The sequence below is a fragment of the Gymnoscopelus microlampas genome (genome assembly GCF_963454915.1).
Source record: "Gymnoscopelus microlampas genome assembly, chromosome: 15".
Classification (NCBI taxonomy): domain Eukaryota; kingdom Metazoa; phylum Chordata; class Actinopteri; order Myctophiformes; family Myctophidae; genus Gymnoscopelus; species Gymnoscopelus microlampas.
In genome coordinates this window covers 38,727,772-38,746,569 of record NC_139952.1, presented here as the reverse complement: position 1 = coordinate 38,746,569, position 18,798 = coordinate 38,727,772, and the positions used below count along the sequence as shown (strand labels likewise).

Sequence of the window (18,798 nt, the reverse complement as noted above, 5' to 3'; positions counted from 1 at the left end):
GGTTCTCAGACCCTTTTATGTCTAAGGACCCCCAAATTAATATATCTTTGGCCGCCGATTCCGCATCAGAAAATGTTGTGTGCCCACTGCCAGGGACCCCCCAGAAGAGAAGATTTATGTGTGTGTATGTGTGTGCGTGTGTGCGCGTGTGCGTGCGTGTGCGTGCGTGCGTGCGTACGTGTGCGACTGTGCGTATGTGTGTGTGTGTGTGTGTGTGTGTGCGCACACGCTGCCTGCTACTGTACCTCTTTGAGGAGGAAGGAGGAAGCAGCGAAGGCAAAGGACCAGCCATAATGATAGTGGAAGAACTGCTCTGGTTCCCTGGGTCTGTTCATCACTTCATCATTGATGCTGGAGATGTACAACACCAGGCCTACGACCAGACTGAGACCTGAGAGGAAGGGAAGACAGTGTCGTTGATTTCATGTCATTTACTGTGTTTACGCAATACGAGTTGTACCCAGCATGCAATATAACACAAGGTTTAGTGTCAATAACAACGTAGCAGTTGCAGTTTGTCAAATTAGTTCAGTCAGGGCCCCATTTGTCTACAAAAAAACAAAACAAAATGAAAGCCATTGCGTTGATATAGCACAGCGGTTCCCACACTTTTGACTTCCCAAACTTTTTGCCAATGCCCTCCGTTACCTTCCGACCTAGCTGACACATTCCCCCACACGGAAAGAATATAATGTATTAATGCAACATACTGTATAACCAAATTTGCCAGGTACCCGCTTGGAACACCCTCATGGACCCCATGGGGGGTCCCCGGACCCCACCTTTGAGAACCACTATAGGCTTAAGTAACCTGGGAGAAACATAATGCATTGCTTGCTGTACATCATTATTGCATCATCCTTGACACATGGTCTGTTTAAGCAGAATGACGCTTTACTCTTACATCCTCAGCATCAAATTGTGTTTCATCATACAATAATTTATAAGAGAGAAAGGGAGAGAGGGAGATGGGATTGAAAGTGTGTGTACAGTATGGTTGTGGTTGTGTACTGTATGTTTGTAGTGTCTGTGTGACCTTATTCGAGTGTAAATAGGCTAAAAGAGAGAACCCCCAACAAGTGGCCTGCCTGGGACCGGAGAATATCAGGGACACTGGCTTACATACAGTATACAAGGACATGCACGCACGCACATACACAAGCACACACACACACACACACACACACACACACACACACACACACACACACACACACACACACACACACACACACACACACACACACACACACACACAATACACAATACACAAGTATTGGCATACATGCATTTAAAGTACCAAAAGTAGAAGTACTCATGCATAAAGGCCCATTTCACGTTGAAAATAGCAGATCTACAAGTAGATCGGCTTAAAAGGGGGAAAGTGGTTCAAGTGCAGAGGTAACTCAGGTCCAGTTTTAAGTCTAGAAGGTTTAAGTGTTTTCAATCAATTTAGGTAAAGAGATGGAATAAAGCTAGTGGCGGAGAAGGATAATGGAATAATAGTGTTATTTCATTAAGGACCCACCAGATGGCAACACTGTGCCAATTTTCCAGACAATTCTACCAGACATGACTGAGCACAACACACACGCGCGCGCACACACACACACGCACACGCACACGCACACGCACACACACGCACACACGCACACACGCACACAGATTATTGCAAGCAGAGAAGAAAGGAGAATTCCAGAAAGACATAAAGAGAGAGAGATAGAGAGAGAGAGAGAGAGAGAGAGAGAGAGAGAGAGAGAGAGGTGGCCCAAAAACTAAAATAAAAATAAATGACACATAAGCCTTACTTCAGCGTTCCTTCTGCCTGCATGCTGTGGCATTTCATTAACAACAACTTAAGGAAATCTGTCAAAGCAACCGTAGGCCTACAGAGATACTGAAAAAGGAATCCTCTGCCTTCGCCCTGGGAATCAAAGAAAACATTTTGTAGCTCCTCTGGCTCCATGCTAGGATCAAAAAGGTCTCTTTATTATCATCGCAAAACATACAAATCCTTTAAAACTGATTTTTTTTTAATGTTGGCCTAATGCTGTGTTCACTCACACTGGCAGATACAAAGCTACCATTGAAAATGAATGGTAATTCATTTTCAATGGAAGCTAAAAACATGAAGATAAAACGTGACGCCCGACCTTTGTAGCTGCTACAAAGTTGGGCCTGTTTCATTTGCAGCTACAAAGCTACACAACGACCAAGTGTTTGGCCGTTATTATATAATATTCCTAACGTGTAATGGGGGGAAAACAAATGATTTCCTTCCGCTGGCTCCATGTTCTTTTTAACCCCAGTATTTATCTTTCTTTATATTTTTATCTCACTCCTTAGACACGCACTTGATGACGTCAGCACGTGTGTTGATCAACACCATGTGATGGAAGAAGTACTCACATGTTTTACTTAAGTAAAAGCATCAATACCGCAATGTAGATATACTCTGTTAGGGTGCGGTCACACCGAACTTTGATTCTGCCTACGAGGGCGGATTCTGACAATGCTTTTCAATGGGAACGGAGTGGTTTGTCATTTGCGGATTTCCACAAAAAAAACGCATTTAAAACCATTGGCAGAATCCGCCCTCATAGACAGAATTCGGTGAAAAGTTCGGTGTGGCCGCACCCTTACAAGTAAAAGTCCTGTATTAAAAATGTACTTGAGTAAAAGTACAAAAGTGTTGGCATCACAATATACTTAAAATACCAAAAGTAAAATAACTCATTATGCAGAATTTCCCATTGTCCCATTCAAAATGTTCAACATGTATACAATGTTCAAAATGTATACACATCTTTCGAAATACAAGCTCTACAAGCTGCGATGCATTGTGAGCTTGTCGATCGGCTATTTTCAAATGGCCGAGATATATCTGAAGTGGTACATTCTTCTGATACCAATACTTTTGTACTTTTACTCAAGTCAATTTTGAAATCCGGACTTTTACTTGTAACAGAGTATTTCTACATTGCAGTATTGATACTTTTACTTACAGTAAGTAAAGAAAATAGCACTTTTTCCACCACTGAGTACATGTACTGATCAACACTTCACCAGCGACTCTGCAACAGACTGCATGCACACTGCATGGCTTTGTGGTTGTGTGTCTTTTGTCTCTGCCAGTGTGAATGCAGCATAAGGGTAGTGCTAGCTAGAGGAAAGGTCACAGTGTCCACAGAATTAGCGGTGATTCATCAACAGGGAGCATGAAGGTACGCAGCAAATTCAATGGCAATCCAGCCAGTAGTTTTTATAAGACATTATGTTTGGGACCATAGTGTTGGATGAACCAGCCATCCTTAACGCACGCACGCACGCACGCATGTTACTTGAATAAAAGTACAAAAGTATTGCCATCAATATATACTTAAAGTACCAAAAGTAAAAGTAGTAAAATGTTTGAAAATAGCAGATCTACAAGCTCACAACCTGTCGCGAAGCGGCTATTCTCAAATAGCCTGGGTATAAAATAGGGCTGAAGTGGTATGTCTGTTTTATAATCATTATATTATATCAGTGTGTGGAGGACACACATCAAAGAGGAGAAAGATAATACAGATGACAGTGATGCAAAAAAAGATGATAAAATTACAGGTAGATAAAAACTTCTTTTTTTTTAATATATATTTATTTTTGGCATGGTATGCTTTATTTCAGATAGGAGTGTAGACAGACAGGAAACCAAGGGCAGAGACCAGAGAGAGAGGACAGTGAGATGGATTCTAACTCGGTTCCTCATGACTCACAAGGAGCATATGGTGGTCCGTGCCCTAACTGGCTGAGCTACCAGGCACCCCATCAAAAGAAAAAGCCATTTTAAGTGCTATGTGCTATTTGTAGATACATTACATTTTTGGGGGGGGGGGAGACTATTGATTCAAACACCACACACGTTTCTGTACACACAGACAGAGACACACACACACACACACACACACACACACACACACACACACACGCAAAACAAATAGCAAAATGCATGCACGCATGTACGCACGCACTCCCACTCACACACACACACACACACACACACACACACACACACACACACACACACACACACACACACACACACACACACACACACACAGTGGTGTAAAGTAACTACAGTAAGTACATTTTCTCAAGTATTGTACTTAAGTAAAATGTTTTGGTTATTTTAATACTGGAGTATTTCCAATATTCATTCATACATTAACCACTTCAGCCCTACATACATTTCGGCCATTTGAAAACAGCCGATCTACCAGCTCACAATGCGTTGCGATGCGACGCATTGTGAGCTTGTAGATCTGCTATTTTCAAAAGATTTGTATACACTTTATACATTCGAAAACCTGTGAAATGGGACATTCTTTTGTACTTTTACTCAAGTCAATTTAGAATTCCGGACTTTTACTTGTAACAGAGTATTTCTACATTGCAGTATTGATACTTTCACATAAGTAAAAAAATCGAGTACTTTTTCCACCACTGCACGCACGCACGCACACACACACACACACACACACACACACACGCACAAACGAGAACTGGCATGTACACAAACAGAAACAGAAACAGAAACAGAAACACGATGAACAGAGAAGAAAGATGATGAATTGATACAAGACAACCCCTGTTGTTATTAGCAGCAAGACATCATTGTAAGCATGGAGAAAAAATTGGTCCCATTGATTTCTGCAGGGAGCCATTCTCTTTGTGTCAAAACAACAGACTCAGCGACAAGTTTTCTTATCTTTCTTCCCCCCCCCCACTTTTCATTCTTCTCACTCGGCTGGGTGACAAACACCTCCAGACAGCTGTCAGTTGTTTGAAAAGGGGCTCGCTGGGGGTAACAAAATAAAGTAGATTTTTTTGAGGCCAACGGCTTCAAGAAAGCAATTTCTTTTCCGCTAACGATGTCTGGTCGATTCCAAACGCAACGCTGGAGATTCTTTAGCAGAACGTTCATTATCTGTTGAGGCATGGGTTGAATGTTTTTCCACGCTAGTGTTTGTTCTAAGAATACAATGCTCTCGCTGTTTTACGGTTCTATAAACATTGTTAGATTATCACTGGCAACCAGAGATTTGAATGCATGTGCGTGGCTGTGCGTGCGCACGCACGTGTGTGTGGTGGTGGGAAGTAACTAAGTACGTGTACTAAAATACTGAACAAAAAAAAAAATCCAGGTACTTTTATTTTACTGGAGAATTTCGGATTTTCTATACTTTTAGAACTACATTTCAGAAACAAATATTGTACTTTTACTCCACTACAATTATTTGGAAACTGTAGTTACTAGTTACTTTGTAGATTTTGATTACAAAACATACATTAACCACTTCAGCCCTGTATATTCTTTGGCTATTTGAAAATAACCACAAAAAAATATATATATATATTTTTTGTACTGTATATACATTTAAATTTGAATTTGAAAACTTGGGAAATGGGACATTGTGCATAATGAGTACTTTTATTTTTAGTACTTAAGTACTAAAAGTTTCATGCCAATACTCGATGCCAATACTTTAGTACTTTTACTCAAGTTTTTCTAAATTGCGGTATCTGTCACGCTCCGCTCCTCAGCCCTTGACTGCCCTTATATTGTGGACTCTTTAGGGCTGTTCTTTAGGCCTGTTTAGGCATTTGTTCTGCTGTTCTGCATTTGTCTTGTATTGTTGTTACTCTGTTGCCCTTTTGCCTTGGTGTTCTGTAACTTTATTTTGTAGTATGTTCTGTGCCTTCCTGTCTGTACTGTACCTGCCTTGTCTAACCAGTCTTGTGATTTGTCTGTGGTTCCACATGTGTCCTCTTAGTCCCCCAGCCTATGATAGTGTTGATTGTCTGTTGAGTTCACCTGTGTCTGGTTAATCCCTGTCTATTTAAACCCTGTGTGTGCAATGTATGCTTATTGTTCAGTAGACCATTGTATAGGAGGGGCTGTGTCTGGCAGCTAGCCATTTTGAAGTTGCAAACTTACTTACTGTACCGGCTGATTTTTTTTTTTCACTTGATTTGTCTTTATTTAAGTGTCATGCCTCCAAGGAAGTCCAGCCCATGTGGACTTAGAGGACACTTTTGCATTTCATTTGACATAAACAATTAACCAACATCATTCACAAACAATGAACAAACGAATAACAAACTAAAAACACTGAAGCTTCATACTGCACATGGCAGATTACATAAATACAACTTAAAATACAACATTGGGCCTGTTACCTCACATCTTAACAGAAGACCGGACATGAACCGGACCGGAATTTGATTTACCTTTTACCTATTTACCTTTGTTTAACCTGCCTGTTCGGCGTAGTAAATACTTTTAAGTTTATCCTGCATTCCTGCAGTCTGCTTTTGGGTCCTGCCCGCCACTCATTCCTGACAGTATCGATACTTTTACTTAAGTCAAAGATTTTAGTACTTTTTCCACCACCGCGTGTGTGTTATAATGAGAGCTTAGTGGTGGTGCCAAGTCAGCACAGGACCACGCTAAGCTAGCATCTGTGGCTCAAATAAGCCCCCAAAAAGAACACACACACACACACACACACACACACACACACACACACACACACACACACACACACACACACACACACACACACACACACACACACACACACACCGTAAACAGGAAGGTGATGTCATTGTGTTTGTGTGTGTGTGTGTGTGTGTGCTACATTTAGAAAGACTGGCAACAGGCCAGGTCAACAGGGAGTCAGGCTGTCACGCGGGCCCACGGTTACTACAGGAGGTGATAAGTGTTATCTAGCTGTCATACAGGGAGAGAGAGCAGGGAAACACCACGTCACCGCTTCGGCTGAACAGAGAGCCGATGTCAGCACAACATTGACTCAGAGGACACAGGTTTAAGTGAGACATGTTACTCCCAGGGACTGCCAGAGACATTGTTATATAGAAGGAAAAAAGAGCGGGCCAAGAACAGGGTCAAAGGTCAAGTTTACCAAGTATTGAGGGTTTAAGTGGTTAGATGTCTGAAAATACACATTAACATGAATCCAGCATATTAACTCTTTCACTGCAAGACTTATTTCTGGCTGCGTGCAGCTAGAAATTAAATTTTCTATTTTCTTATCTTTTCAAGTAGTCACCGAATATTTATCTCCAGTATGACCGATCCCCTGATCGTTGCTAATCACGGGGGGTTTCACTGTGCTTCCACAAAAAAAAAAAAAAAGTAATCGCGACCCCCCGTTCGCATGTTATAGGCCATTGAAAATAGCATGTCGTCAAAAATACAGTGAAACACAGGAGGCAAGATACAGGCGATTTCCCAAATACGTTAACCAGGAAGTGAATGGAGCAGTAAATCTTGGGATCACGTGATCTCCTGGTTCTGCATGCCTCTGGGGAGGAAATGGTCACTCATGTGTTAGTGAAGAGCGCCTAGGGTTGCCAACAGTCCCGTATTAGCCGGGACGCCCTGTATATTTGAGCCAAAAGGGGCGTGTCCCGTACGGGACTTTGTTTGTCCCGGACTCCGGTGTAAAGGGAAAAATAAAAAATATATTTCTGTTTGCGCACACTGCAGTGTGTCTGGCTGCGTGTTTGTGTGCTGTATGCGAAGGGCGCTAGGACCGCTCAGTTGACAGGGCAGGCACAGTGCTCGCACGCGTGCTTGTGTGTGAGATTTTCTCCGGTGGGAACGGCATCATTGTTTGTGTGGCATGTCAGCCTGTTCCCAACCCTAACCCTAACCCTAAAACCGAAATAAAGTAACAAAAAAAGTAACTTTATCCGCGGGAAACCCGAAGAAAATCGCGCGGGGGACGCACGGGGGACACATGCACGCGCGCTGCACACGCATGCATGTGTCCCGTTTCTCCAGTTCTGGATGTTGGCAACCCTAAGACCGCCATTTAGTGGAAACACCGGAAAAAATAAAAAGTCGTCAAAATCGTTACACAACACCTAGTCTATGAAACTATCTATGACATGTAGCGGAGGTCCCTGCTTCATCTGTCTCTGTCGGCTAGGGGGTCCTTGGTCCTTTGAAAAACCTTGAATACCCCTGTTATAGATGACTGCTGTCACAGGCTGGCTACATGAAGCCAAGATCCACACTGAGCCACACTTGTGGATTGCAAGATTCACATGATTACATTTTCTGTTTGTTTGCACCCTACTTTCCTCTCCCTTAGCATCAGGGCCTTGAGCTCTGCAGTGTCCACAGTGGAGCTAACCACACTGACCTTGATGCTAGGAGGGTGTGGAGGGCAGCGATCCAGGAGTCCCGAGTTGGTGTTGACTACAGAACGCACTCTCGCATCACATTGTTTGGTCGCATTTCTATTTGCTCTGTGCAGCAGTTTGGTTCCACCTTGGCCGTTGGAAATGTGCTACATATATAAAGTTTGAGTTTGAGTTATTCATTTCAGCCCTTATTTTGATGCAACGTTTCACCAAAATGAATTAGCCTTTAGGTTGTTGTTCGTCACACATGCATTCATTCATCATTTCCCTCAAAATTCTGATTGAGTGATTTATTTATTTTTTACAGATTCATTTTAATTAATTTGTTCCATTACGGCAGCTACGCTGTGTCACTCCATTGGAGGATCAAAGGGGAGCAAATTTAAGCTACTCATTATATTTGTAATTTGATAAACAATGAGATTGTTTTGGCTGTCCAGTCTGCCTCGGCAGGCAACAATTACCCCTGATGGTTCAGTTCTAGCAAATGCCTTTAATCAGAACAAAGCCTCACTGAGCTAAATGAAAACTGCTCTCCACACTCGTCGGATGAAATACAATTTCCCCCCCTCGTGCCTGCTAGCAACGCAATCAGGTCAGCGGAGCCCTGTAGCTCGCACGTTGGAAAGCAATTATTTGGAATTAAATTCTGTTCGCTTTTTACAGCCGTCAGCAAGAGCAAGGTAAAGTCATTTTAGGAACAGAGGGAAACCGGGAGGAATCTGCAAATCTGTTCGTGACTTCACACCGCGGTACGTCCACAATCAGACCAGATAAAAAGTCAATACCAAACAACAAAAGACACAATGACTATAAAAAACACCCAGCTCCCAGCACCTTTTCATTCACCTCTATATACCTCTTATCTCCATATTCTAACTTTTTGTGTTTTTTCGTAAATTAAATCTGCAAGCTTTGAGCTTGTAGATCTGCTACTTTTGATGCTTTTGAATTTGAATCGTGAAAAGTGACAGTTTTGGACATATGAGGTTTCCACCCGACGAGTCGACGACAGAGACGATATATTACAGTACACACATTGTAATTTGTAATTAGGTTCTTTGCATTTCTGCATTAAACACAGATAGGCTCTACATTTACATAATTCAGCAGAGGGGGTTTGTTATCATCACAGTCTAAGTAGGTACTCTCACAACTAATTACGTGGACATCACACTCTCCTCACAATCTCACTATACTGTAACACAACAGAAAATAGTTATTCACACACACACACACGCGCACACACACGCACACACACACACGCGCACACACACGTACACGCACACACACACGCACGCACGCACACACACACACACACACACACACACACACACACACACACACACACACACACACACACACACACACACACACACACAAATCAACGTTCTCTTTTTAACCGAGGTGGTTCGTCGTCCATAATGAACTATATCACAAGACATCATAGTAACGACTGCTTTTGTGAACGCATGCAGCGACCGTTTTGAAGAAGTCAATGAAATGGACAAGTAGCAAACAGTCTTATGTTTGGACAGAGTTGATCACAGGCACACATTGCACGGTGCCGTTCAGTTTTAGACAATCACCATAATCGTCTCTTTCGGGTGGAATGTCCAAAACTGTTACTTTTCAGCATTCAAATTCAAAAGTATCAAAAGTAGCAGATCTACAAGCTTGTGGATCTGCAACTTTTGATGCCTTTGTGTGACGCTGTAGTATGATCAAGTAGGGACATTAATTTACGAAAAAACACAAAAGGTTTAAATACAGAGATAAGAGGTTTTTGCCCGACAGCAAACGATATCAGCGCCCTTCCACCTGTGAAGGAAGCCGTGGCACAGCGTTTGTTTTGACACGATAACGCCACAAGTCATCACGATGAGTAAGCGGGCTGTTCTCGCCGCGATAACGACTTATTTTTTCCACACGCTTGCTTCTCCGTTATTTCAGTATAACGGAAAAGAGAAAATATTGCTATTTGTGATTAGTTCTCGACCGCAGTGGAACTTTCTCTATTTTTTTTACACCAGAGATGCCATTGAGGCCATTCTGAATGCTGGTGTGTAAAAACCTAAATTACTCCCATATTGTAAATAGACATTGTAACCGACAGTCACTGGGCTGCTGGCAGGCACATTGCAGTCAGCACTTTGAAGCAGGCCAGGCTCAGACTGTGAACCCTCTGCTCTCCAAGCACAAACACCATCTCACTCAGACCGCCAACTGAAAAGGATCCAATTCAACTGGGTGGTGGTTAAAAAAAGAGAGGTGGGAAGAGTGTAGCCAAAAAAAAAACTGTATTGAAGGCGCATTGCTAAAGTGCCTGCTGCCCACCACCATGGAGGTTGTGGGTTTGAATCCACCGCGGTGCACACGGCCTTGTCGAGTGTCTACACCAGTAGTTCTCAAACTTTTTAATTTCAAAGACCCCCATAACTCTGAGAGTGTACAAATGGAACCAAATGGACCCTTACGGGTCCATTTGGTTCCATTTGTACACTCTCAGAGTTACAGACCTGTAAGGGTCCATTTGGTTCCATTTGTACACTCTCAGAGTTACAGACCTGTAAGGGTCCATTTGGTTCCATTTGTACACTCTCAGAGTTACGGACCTGTAAGGGTCCATTTGGTTCCATTTGTACACTCTCAGAGTTACGGACCTGTAAGGGTCCATTTGGTTCCATTTGTACACTCTCAGAGCTACTGACCTGTAAGGGTCCATTTGGTTCCATTTGTACACTCTCAGAGTTACGGACCTGTAAGGGTCCATTTGGTTCCATTTGTACACTCTCAGAGTTACAGACCTGTAAGGGTCCATTTGGAGCCCCCTCAAGGAACCCTAAGGGTCCCTGGGCCTCACTTTGAGAACCACTGGTCTACACAAACACAATTGGAACACCGTGTTCTGGCAGGGGAGGGCGATAATTGTCATTGAATGTAATTAGGCGCTCGGGTGGCACCTGTCAGCAGGGAGTGTTGGGCGGGAGGAGTAGGACGAAGGCTCTACGTCCTCCCGGTGGGGGCTCCTCACTGGTACAGTAGGTGAGTCAGTAGTAGGATAAAACGTGAGTCAGCAGTAGGATACAACAGCAGTGACAACACAGGAATGTGCGTGGGGAGGAATCAATTACCATAATGACTAAATTGGCGAGAAAAAGAGCAACAAATATTAAACGATACTGAAGTAAAGGTATTACAATAATATTGACGTCAGTAGAAATAAAAGTAATCCAAATAGTTGAGTAGTATCTAGTGAAAATCCTACTCAATTTACTGAGCTACATCCGATATATTGTTTAAATAATCAAAATGTAATTGAAATGTCTAAAATATAAAACTATAAATGCTTGTCCGTCGATACCAAGATGCTCAACTAAAGTCTATGGTACCAGTTCATTATTCCATGACCTTTCCCGGTCCGAACATTTCAACTTTTGCATAATGCTTACATTTTTCAGAAATTCTCAAAAGTCAAACTCTGAAATGTATTCAGACAGTATGAATCTAAGCGAAGGCAGTATACGCTGCAGGGCATAGGGACACAAATTAATGAATCTCCCTCTCCTCCCCCGACATTCTGCTCAACATGGCGACAGTGAGCACAGTGGAAAATCAATCAAAAGTAATTTCACACGTATGATTATGTGCTTTCGGAAGAAAAAAATAACAGAGCGATACAGTTGATGATGAGTATAGCCTAGAGGAGAAACAGGGTGAGGCAGTTCCATCATCTCATCTTATATTCTAGGCAGGATGACAACTACATTTACCTATAGTATGTGGGTTGAGCATGTACTGTATAACATGGCTTTCCTACTGTATGGCATGGGTGTTCTACAAATTGAAGCGTATTATTCTCCCAGTCTTTCTCTTTTATTCCATGTCTACCAACTTAGAATGGGTGTTGTCTGTCCCGTTGGTTCGTCGGGCTGTCTAACTATGGTCACAAAAGTAAAAATGCTGTGGAAACTACTGGTGCATGGAATTTGCTGTGCCATGGAATTTGCTGCGATGAACCTTACTGATTTTGTCATTTTTGACACTCTTCTACTGCCACCATTATCATTCATTTAAATGAATGATAAATATAACACCTAGAGTAAGCACAGTCATGCTCCCTGAGTGTGGCTTTTACACTCTTAGATGGTGGTCAAATCGAGACACGTCGCCGCTGTTTCATTATGTATGTAACCTTTATTTAACCAGCGGAAATCACTTGGAGATTCGAGACCTCACTTTCGAGTGAGACCTGGCCAAGACGAGGCCAAAGGTAATGGCACTCCTGGCATGCGCTCCGCTCTCTTGTGCCATGCATCAGGTTTTTGTAGCGTTTTTTTTTTAGACAAGACAAGACAATTTAGATAATTGTAGTGGAGTAAAAGTACAATGCCAAAATATTTTTGTTAAGTACAGTACTTGAGTAAATGTACTTCGTTACTTTCATTTGTGTGTGCATGCATACGCGTGAGTTACCTGACAGGATGAAGAATATTCCGGAGACAAAGGCGAGGATGGTGCGCTGGGGCCGGATGTGTCCGATGTTACTGATGACGAAGGCTGTGAAGACGAAGAGCAGCGACACCATGGGGAAGGGAGTGGCCGTTCGCACCATCTCTGAACGGAGGAAGAGGAAGAGAGACACGCAGGAGAGAGGTGAAGGGAGGAATGCTTGACGTCTCGGGAGTGACAATGCGTTGTCAAATCAACACTTTGTTCAGTTGAAAACAATCTCCGTCGTTTTTAATCGAGCGACATATCGCATGACACTTTTGCCGTATCATGAATTTTACTATAGGTTTTAGTTCCCTACTCGCTAACTGCGGCGCTGCCCTTTACCTCCGCCACAACAATAAAACCACCCCGAGGAGAGAGCACTGTTCTCTGTCTGTGACATTTACAAAAGGTACAGATGAAAAATTTAGATTTATTTCGTTTTTTTACGATTCAAATGATTAGAATAGCAGGGCACCATGTGGGTCTCTCCATGTATGTCGTGTGTACAGTATATTGGAAGTACGTTTCCATTAGAAGACGAGTGACATATTAACCCATTAAGATCTGAGGCCGATTCTACAAAATCCTCTCTGTCGGGTGGAAACCTCATTATGTCCAAAACTGTTACTTTTCCGGATACAAAGTCAAACAGCAAAAGTAGCAGATCTACAAGCTCGATCTGAATTTGTTTTTCAAGCTTGTGGTTATGCTATACTTTTGATGCTTTTGTGTGACGCTGTATTATGATCAAGTAGGGCTTTAATTTACGAGAACAAAATAAAACACAAAAAGTTAAAATATGGAGATAAGAGGTTTCTGCCCGACAGCAACAAACTGGACAGCTAAAATCTAAAATGACATGGATGCTTTCCCAGGTTTTGATGGCTTAACCTTTAATCTATTCAAACAGAAGCAAAATGGCTAAGTGCACAAATCCATGTTTTATTCAGTAAACGCTTCTAGCAGATCAACTGTTCCTTCTTGGCTGAGCCGACCAGACTCAGTTTCTTAAACAGTGCAAGAAAAATAAAATGGCTTTTCCCTCCAGTGCGGTCCCAAAGAAACACATTATACTGCACCCTGCTCAAGCGCTCAGATGCTTAGAGGCCGGGTTCCAAATTAATTCATAGTGTCAACATTATGAATCATTGTAAGAGTCGCAGTACAATACTACTGTGACAAAAGGAAGATTTGATTTGATATCTCTGTCCTGGACTTGTTCCGGTCTGGTTATCTGGAATAACCGAGTGAGTCTCCTTGGGAGGTGCTAAACCGGACCCACCCCTGTGGTGTCCCCCAAGGAACTGTACTCGGCCCCACCCTATTCACTCTGTAAAGAGACAGATTTTTTGTTTACCGACATTGAGAGGTGCCTGTTTTGGGGAGCGTTGGTTTCAGTTCATTCAACCTCCTCTTGTGTGTTGGCTAGTGAGGTGCGCCCAAGCGAGACATTTTACAATATACTTACTTCATCGTGCAATGGTATTGTGCGCCGAGAACAGCTGACATACTCTGTGAATGTTCGGGTGATGCAGGGCTGTGTACTTGGCCCCTGTGATAATCCACCTTTTCCTGAAGGCAGATGGTGGCATTCAAATCTAGTTTCATCTCGGGTTGGAATCCTTTAGGATTTTAACGATTAAGGTTCCCTAACGATTCCCTCTTAACTCTTTGACTGCCAATGACGAGATTTCTCGTAATATTTTGCTAAGGCTCAGACTGCCGATGACGAGAATAACGAGATTTTGTGTTTTCAGTGGTTTTACGCTAGATGGCGCTGTTCGCTAACACATGAGTCACCATTTGACTCCCAGTGAAGCAGCGAAGCAGCAAATCACGTGATCGCCAAACAAAAAACAGTCACATTCACTTCCATGTTAATGGATTTGGAAAAAAAGCTTTTTCTCTGCTTTCTGTTGCTTTTTGGTGACAAACAAAAATTCAACTGGCCATAACTATGGAATGGATTATCGCGGCGGCACAATTTGTTTTCTCCGATTCTACGAGACCCCCGTACGTCTTTTAAAGTGATCGGCGGGTGGATCGTTGTGAAAAATAATATTCTATGATTTTTTTCAAAGGTTAGTGAAAACACTCTTCAGTCACAGTATACAGAACAGTAATAGCAAACAATGTTTTATTTCTGGCAGTCAAAGAGTTAACTCTTTGACTGCCAAGGACGAGTAAACTCGTCAGTTGGCACCTGGTCCACAGTGCCAAACACAAGTTTGGAGAGTTTGTGGTTTTAAGTGGTTTTCCACCAGATGGCACTGTTATCTACCCTATGAATGATGCTTTCACTGCCAGATAACGACAGACCCGGAAATGACATCTTTATTTCCTGTGGGGAAATGGCTATATCTCCGTTCCTCTTGCTTTACGGCAAAAACAAGGCACATTCAACTGGCCACAGCTGTGCAACGGATTACCGCGAGCGGATACATTTTTTTCCCGAGACTTCCAACACCCTTGTGCAATGAGACACCCTTGTGTAATGAGACGATCGCCGTGAGGACAGCGATCACAGAAAATATTCCATGAATTTTTATAGTAGGTAAAAACCCTTGTTTTCGCTGGCACTGGGGTGACACTATTACACTCTGGCAACTAAAGAGTTAATCGTAAGAACTGAGTGGTAAACAGAAGACATGATATCCAGTGAATGCTGCATGGCAGCTGGGCTGCGGTCCAGGAGCGCGCAGCCATCTGCATATTGCAGCTCCTTGGATGTTGCTGACCAGGGTCTTAGCCTTTGCCTGCAGGCATCTGGTGTTAGATACTGTAGTAAGCTGCCATCAGAGTTACAGACTTCTAAGGGTCCATTTGGAACCCCCTATATAGGAATCGTTAAAGGGAACCGCTAAGGAATCGGACCGTTAACACCCCCAAAAAAACAGAAATCATCATTCAACAGAGGTCTCCATGCATCCGCCTGTCCTTCCAGTATCCTTCCAGTATTCGACATCGACAGCAACCCTCAAGGTTGTCCAGGAGTTGTTGCTACCTCGGCAGTATATTAACATCCACATGGATAATCGATGATGACATCCAGGCCCGCATCGAGGCTATAGCCTCCACTGCCTTCGGTAGACTGTGCGCTAGTGTCTTTGAAAACAAATATTTAAAGAACACAGACGAAAGTCACCGTCTACAGGGCTGTGTGTGTGTGTGTGTGTGTGTGTGTGTGTGTGTGTGTGTGTGTGTGTGTGTGTGTGTGTGTGTGTGTGTGTGTGTGTGTGTGTGTGTGTGTGTGTGTGTGTGTGTGTGTGTGTGTGTGTGTGTGTGTGTGTGTGCGCGCGCGTTAGCCTGGAAACCAAACAAATCTGCCATTGCAAAAATCCTTGGCAGATTTGGTCTGGCACCTCTCAGTTGTGATTGGATTTCACTCCCTCCGAAGTAGGGAGGAACCAATCAGGGCCTGGTATGCAAATATAGGGCGGGTTTATCACCAGAGGCATTTTTTTTAATTCGCCCCTTGGAAATGCAGGTTCCACACAGAGATCCCAGACTAATATCGACGCAGTGATATTAGTCACATTAGGCTGTGTGTGTGTGTGTGTGTGTGTGTGTGTGTGTGTGTGTGTGTGTGTAATGCTTTGTGGGTCGGTCAAGCCGGGACTGCCTTGATGCATTTAACACCAAAGGACTCCAACACCATCAATCCTTGGCATCACCTCTCAGCAGTACTGAGTTCCCCACACTGACATCTCCCCCAACGCACTCCATTAGCTCCAACGCACTCCATTACAATGGAGGCAACCCCAGTGCAGAGGAAAGTCTGGTAGGTCTGCCTGGTCGCCTGGCTGGATGCCATACACCGCAAAACAGGTGCTTTAAGGACAGTTCCTGTCAAGCCACCATGCAGAAAGCCAGGTGGTTAAAAGGTGTGGTATACAGATCAGCTGAAAGGGACACTAAAGAGGTGCAACATGGATCCCAAAGACCTGGGTGCCACATTTGGGTCACACACATAGTTAAAGGTAGGGTAAGTGATTTTCTTTGGTTAAAATAAGTGTTAAATAGCTCTATATTCTGATAGTACTCATTGCTATCTGTGTTTGTTCAGTAAAAGGAGTCTCCTTGTCTCTCCAGCTCTTTATAAAACAGAAAATGCATTTTCGTTTCAGTTTCAGTTTCATTTCCAATTTTATCCAATCAGGATAGAGAACTCAATCAGGATATAGATTAAACAAGTGAAATTGGAAGTGATGACACTAAGAAATGAGCAGGCATATTGGAACTGGAACGCTATAAAAATGAAGCTTAAAAATGGGTACTTTCTCTTGATTGTCTGAGATTTTGACACCTACCGGAAAATGTTTTTCTGTTTATTAAAGAGCTGGAGAGACAGGGAGACATCTGTTACTGAACAAACACTCTATAGCAATGATTACTATCAGAATATAGAGCTTTAACCTTTTAACAAAATACTTTTTGTTTTAACCAGAAAATATCACTTACCCTACCTTTAAAAAAGAATAGAGAGGGCCCCGGAAAGCCCATCCACTTGGAGTTGCTCCCTTTTCACCCCTTCTTCCGGGTTGGGAAATGTGATGGGCGGGGCCTATGTGACGCGTTTTGCGTCACCTCCGTGCGCAACCCTGTGCGTGAGTGGAGCCCATTGGTCGAAACCGTTTTCGCTCGTTCATGTGTCTGGCCCCAGCCGTAATAAACTGCAGTACCTATGATTGGCCAGCATGCCTGTCCAATGCGCTTCACTGCTCCCTCTCGGTTCTGGGGCCTTGGTCACACACCTTGAGGAGATACAGTATGCACCCAACCCACGGATGGTGTGGCACCAGCGAAGACTCCTGGGTCATGCTGGTCCAGGCCTCACATGACCCCAGCTCTGGCAAGATAATGTGCTTCTGGAAATGGGCTTCATAGTAATCTACAGCGTCATTGTCACCAGCATTGATAACCACTGACAAACCTATTCATCACAGCACAAGTGTGTGCTGTGTCATCTTCATTAATGATGAGAGAGAGAGAGAGTGTGTGTGTGTGTATGTGTGTATGTGCGTGCGTGCGTGCGTGCGTGCGTGCGTGCGTGCGTGCGTGCGTGCGTGCGTGCGTGCGTGCGTGCGTGCGTGCGTGCGTGTGTGTGTTGTTCTTACTGAGTATGTTGGCGGTGTTCTCTGTGGTGATCTCAATTTCCGCTTCTGTCGAGAAATACTCAGACGCCACACACCTCCCATTCTCTGCACCTGAGGGAGAGAGAGAGAGAGAGAGAGAGAGAGAGAGAGAGAGAGAGAGAGAGAGAGAGAGAGAGAGACTTTATTAAAAACCCACTATCCCACAACCGTTTGAAACAGTAATTAATGTACTAGTGAAATTATAACTATATACTAGAAGTTCGGGCCGCTACGCGGCCCGAACGTCTAGCGTGACGCGTCGTTCACTTTGCAGTGCCACCTTACAGGCACCTCACAGTGTGAGAGAGAGTTTTGTGCTCTCCTAAATCCACGGCAGGCTTTGAAAGTACCCACTTCAGAAAGAGGTGACGTGCATCACCTCTCCAATGACCAAAACCCACTATGGAAGCCGTCGAACTGGTGCGATCTGACGGCATCCTAGAATTTATAGGTAGGATGTGATGTCATATACCGTCTCATCGTGATGTCAGATTACGTCACACTGGCGTGATGTCAGATTACGTCACACTGGCCACATACAACGTACGTACATACTGACAACCGACATGGCGCAGGATTCAAATTGTATATATACTACACTTACGACTTATCAAAATACACATACAATGAACCAAATTAAATCATAAAACTAACCAAAACAACAACAACATAAGAGTAATCAATTCAAATCATAAGACCACACAAGAGGGAAGGAGTGTGTGTGTGAGAGAGAGAGAGAGAGAGAGAGAGAGAGAGAGAGAGAGAAAGAATGTAATAACAAAGACAGATGGGTTAATTAAGAAATGCATTTTTATTTAATTAAGCACGAAGCAGGCTTTGAATGAACCATCCTAACCACCCTATGTACTTCGTTGCCCGGAGTCCCCGAGAGCTCTATACTTGGTCCGCTCCTTCCCTCCCCCCCCCTCTCCTCTACACCAAATCTCTT

General features: G+C 43.4%; 1 protein-coding gene across 1 annotated transcript in view; it reads right to left on the bottom strand.

The window, feature by feature from the left end:
• LOC311061779 (voltage-dependent calcium channel gamma-7 subunit-like) overlaps window positions 1-18,798 on the bottom strand; it is a gene marked incomplete at both ends in the record, with an annotated part of 28,069 nt that overhangs the window by 4,476 nt on the left and 4,795 nt on the right. Inside the window, 3 exons of the mRNA XM_084080471.1 lie at window positions 246-391; window positions 12,694-12,834; window positions 17,832-17,921. Coding sequence (XP_083936597.1) covers window positions 246-391; window positions 12,694-12,834; window positions 17,832-17,921 — 377 coding nt within the window. The remainder of the gene's footprint in view (window positions 1-245; window positions 392-12,693; window positions 12,835-17,831; window positions 17,922-18,798) is intronic.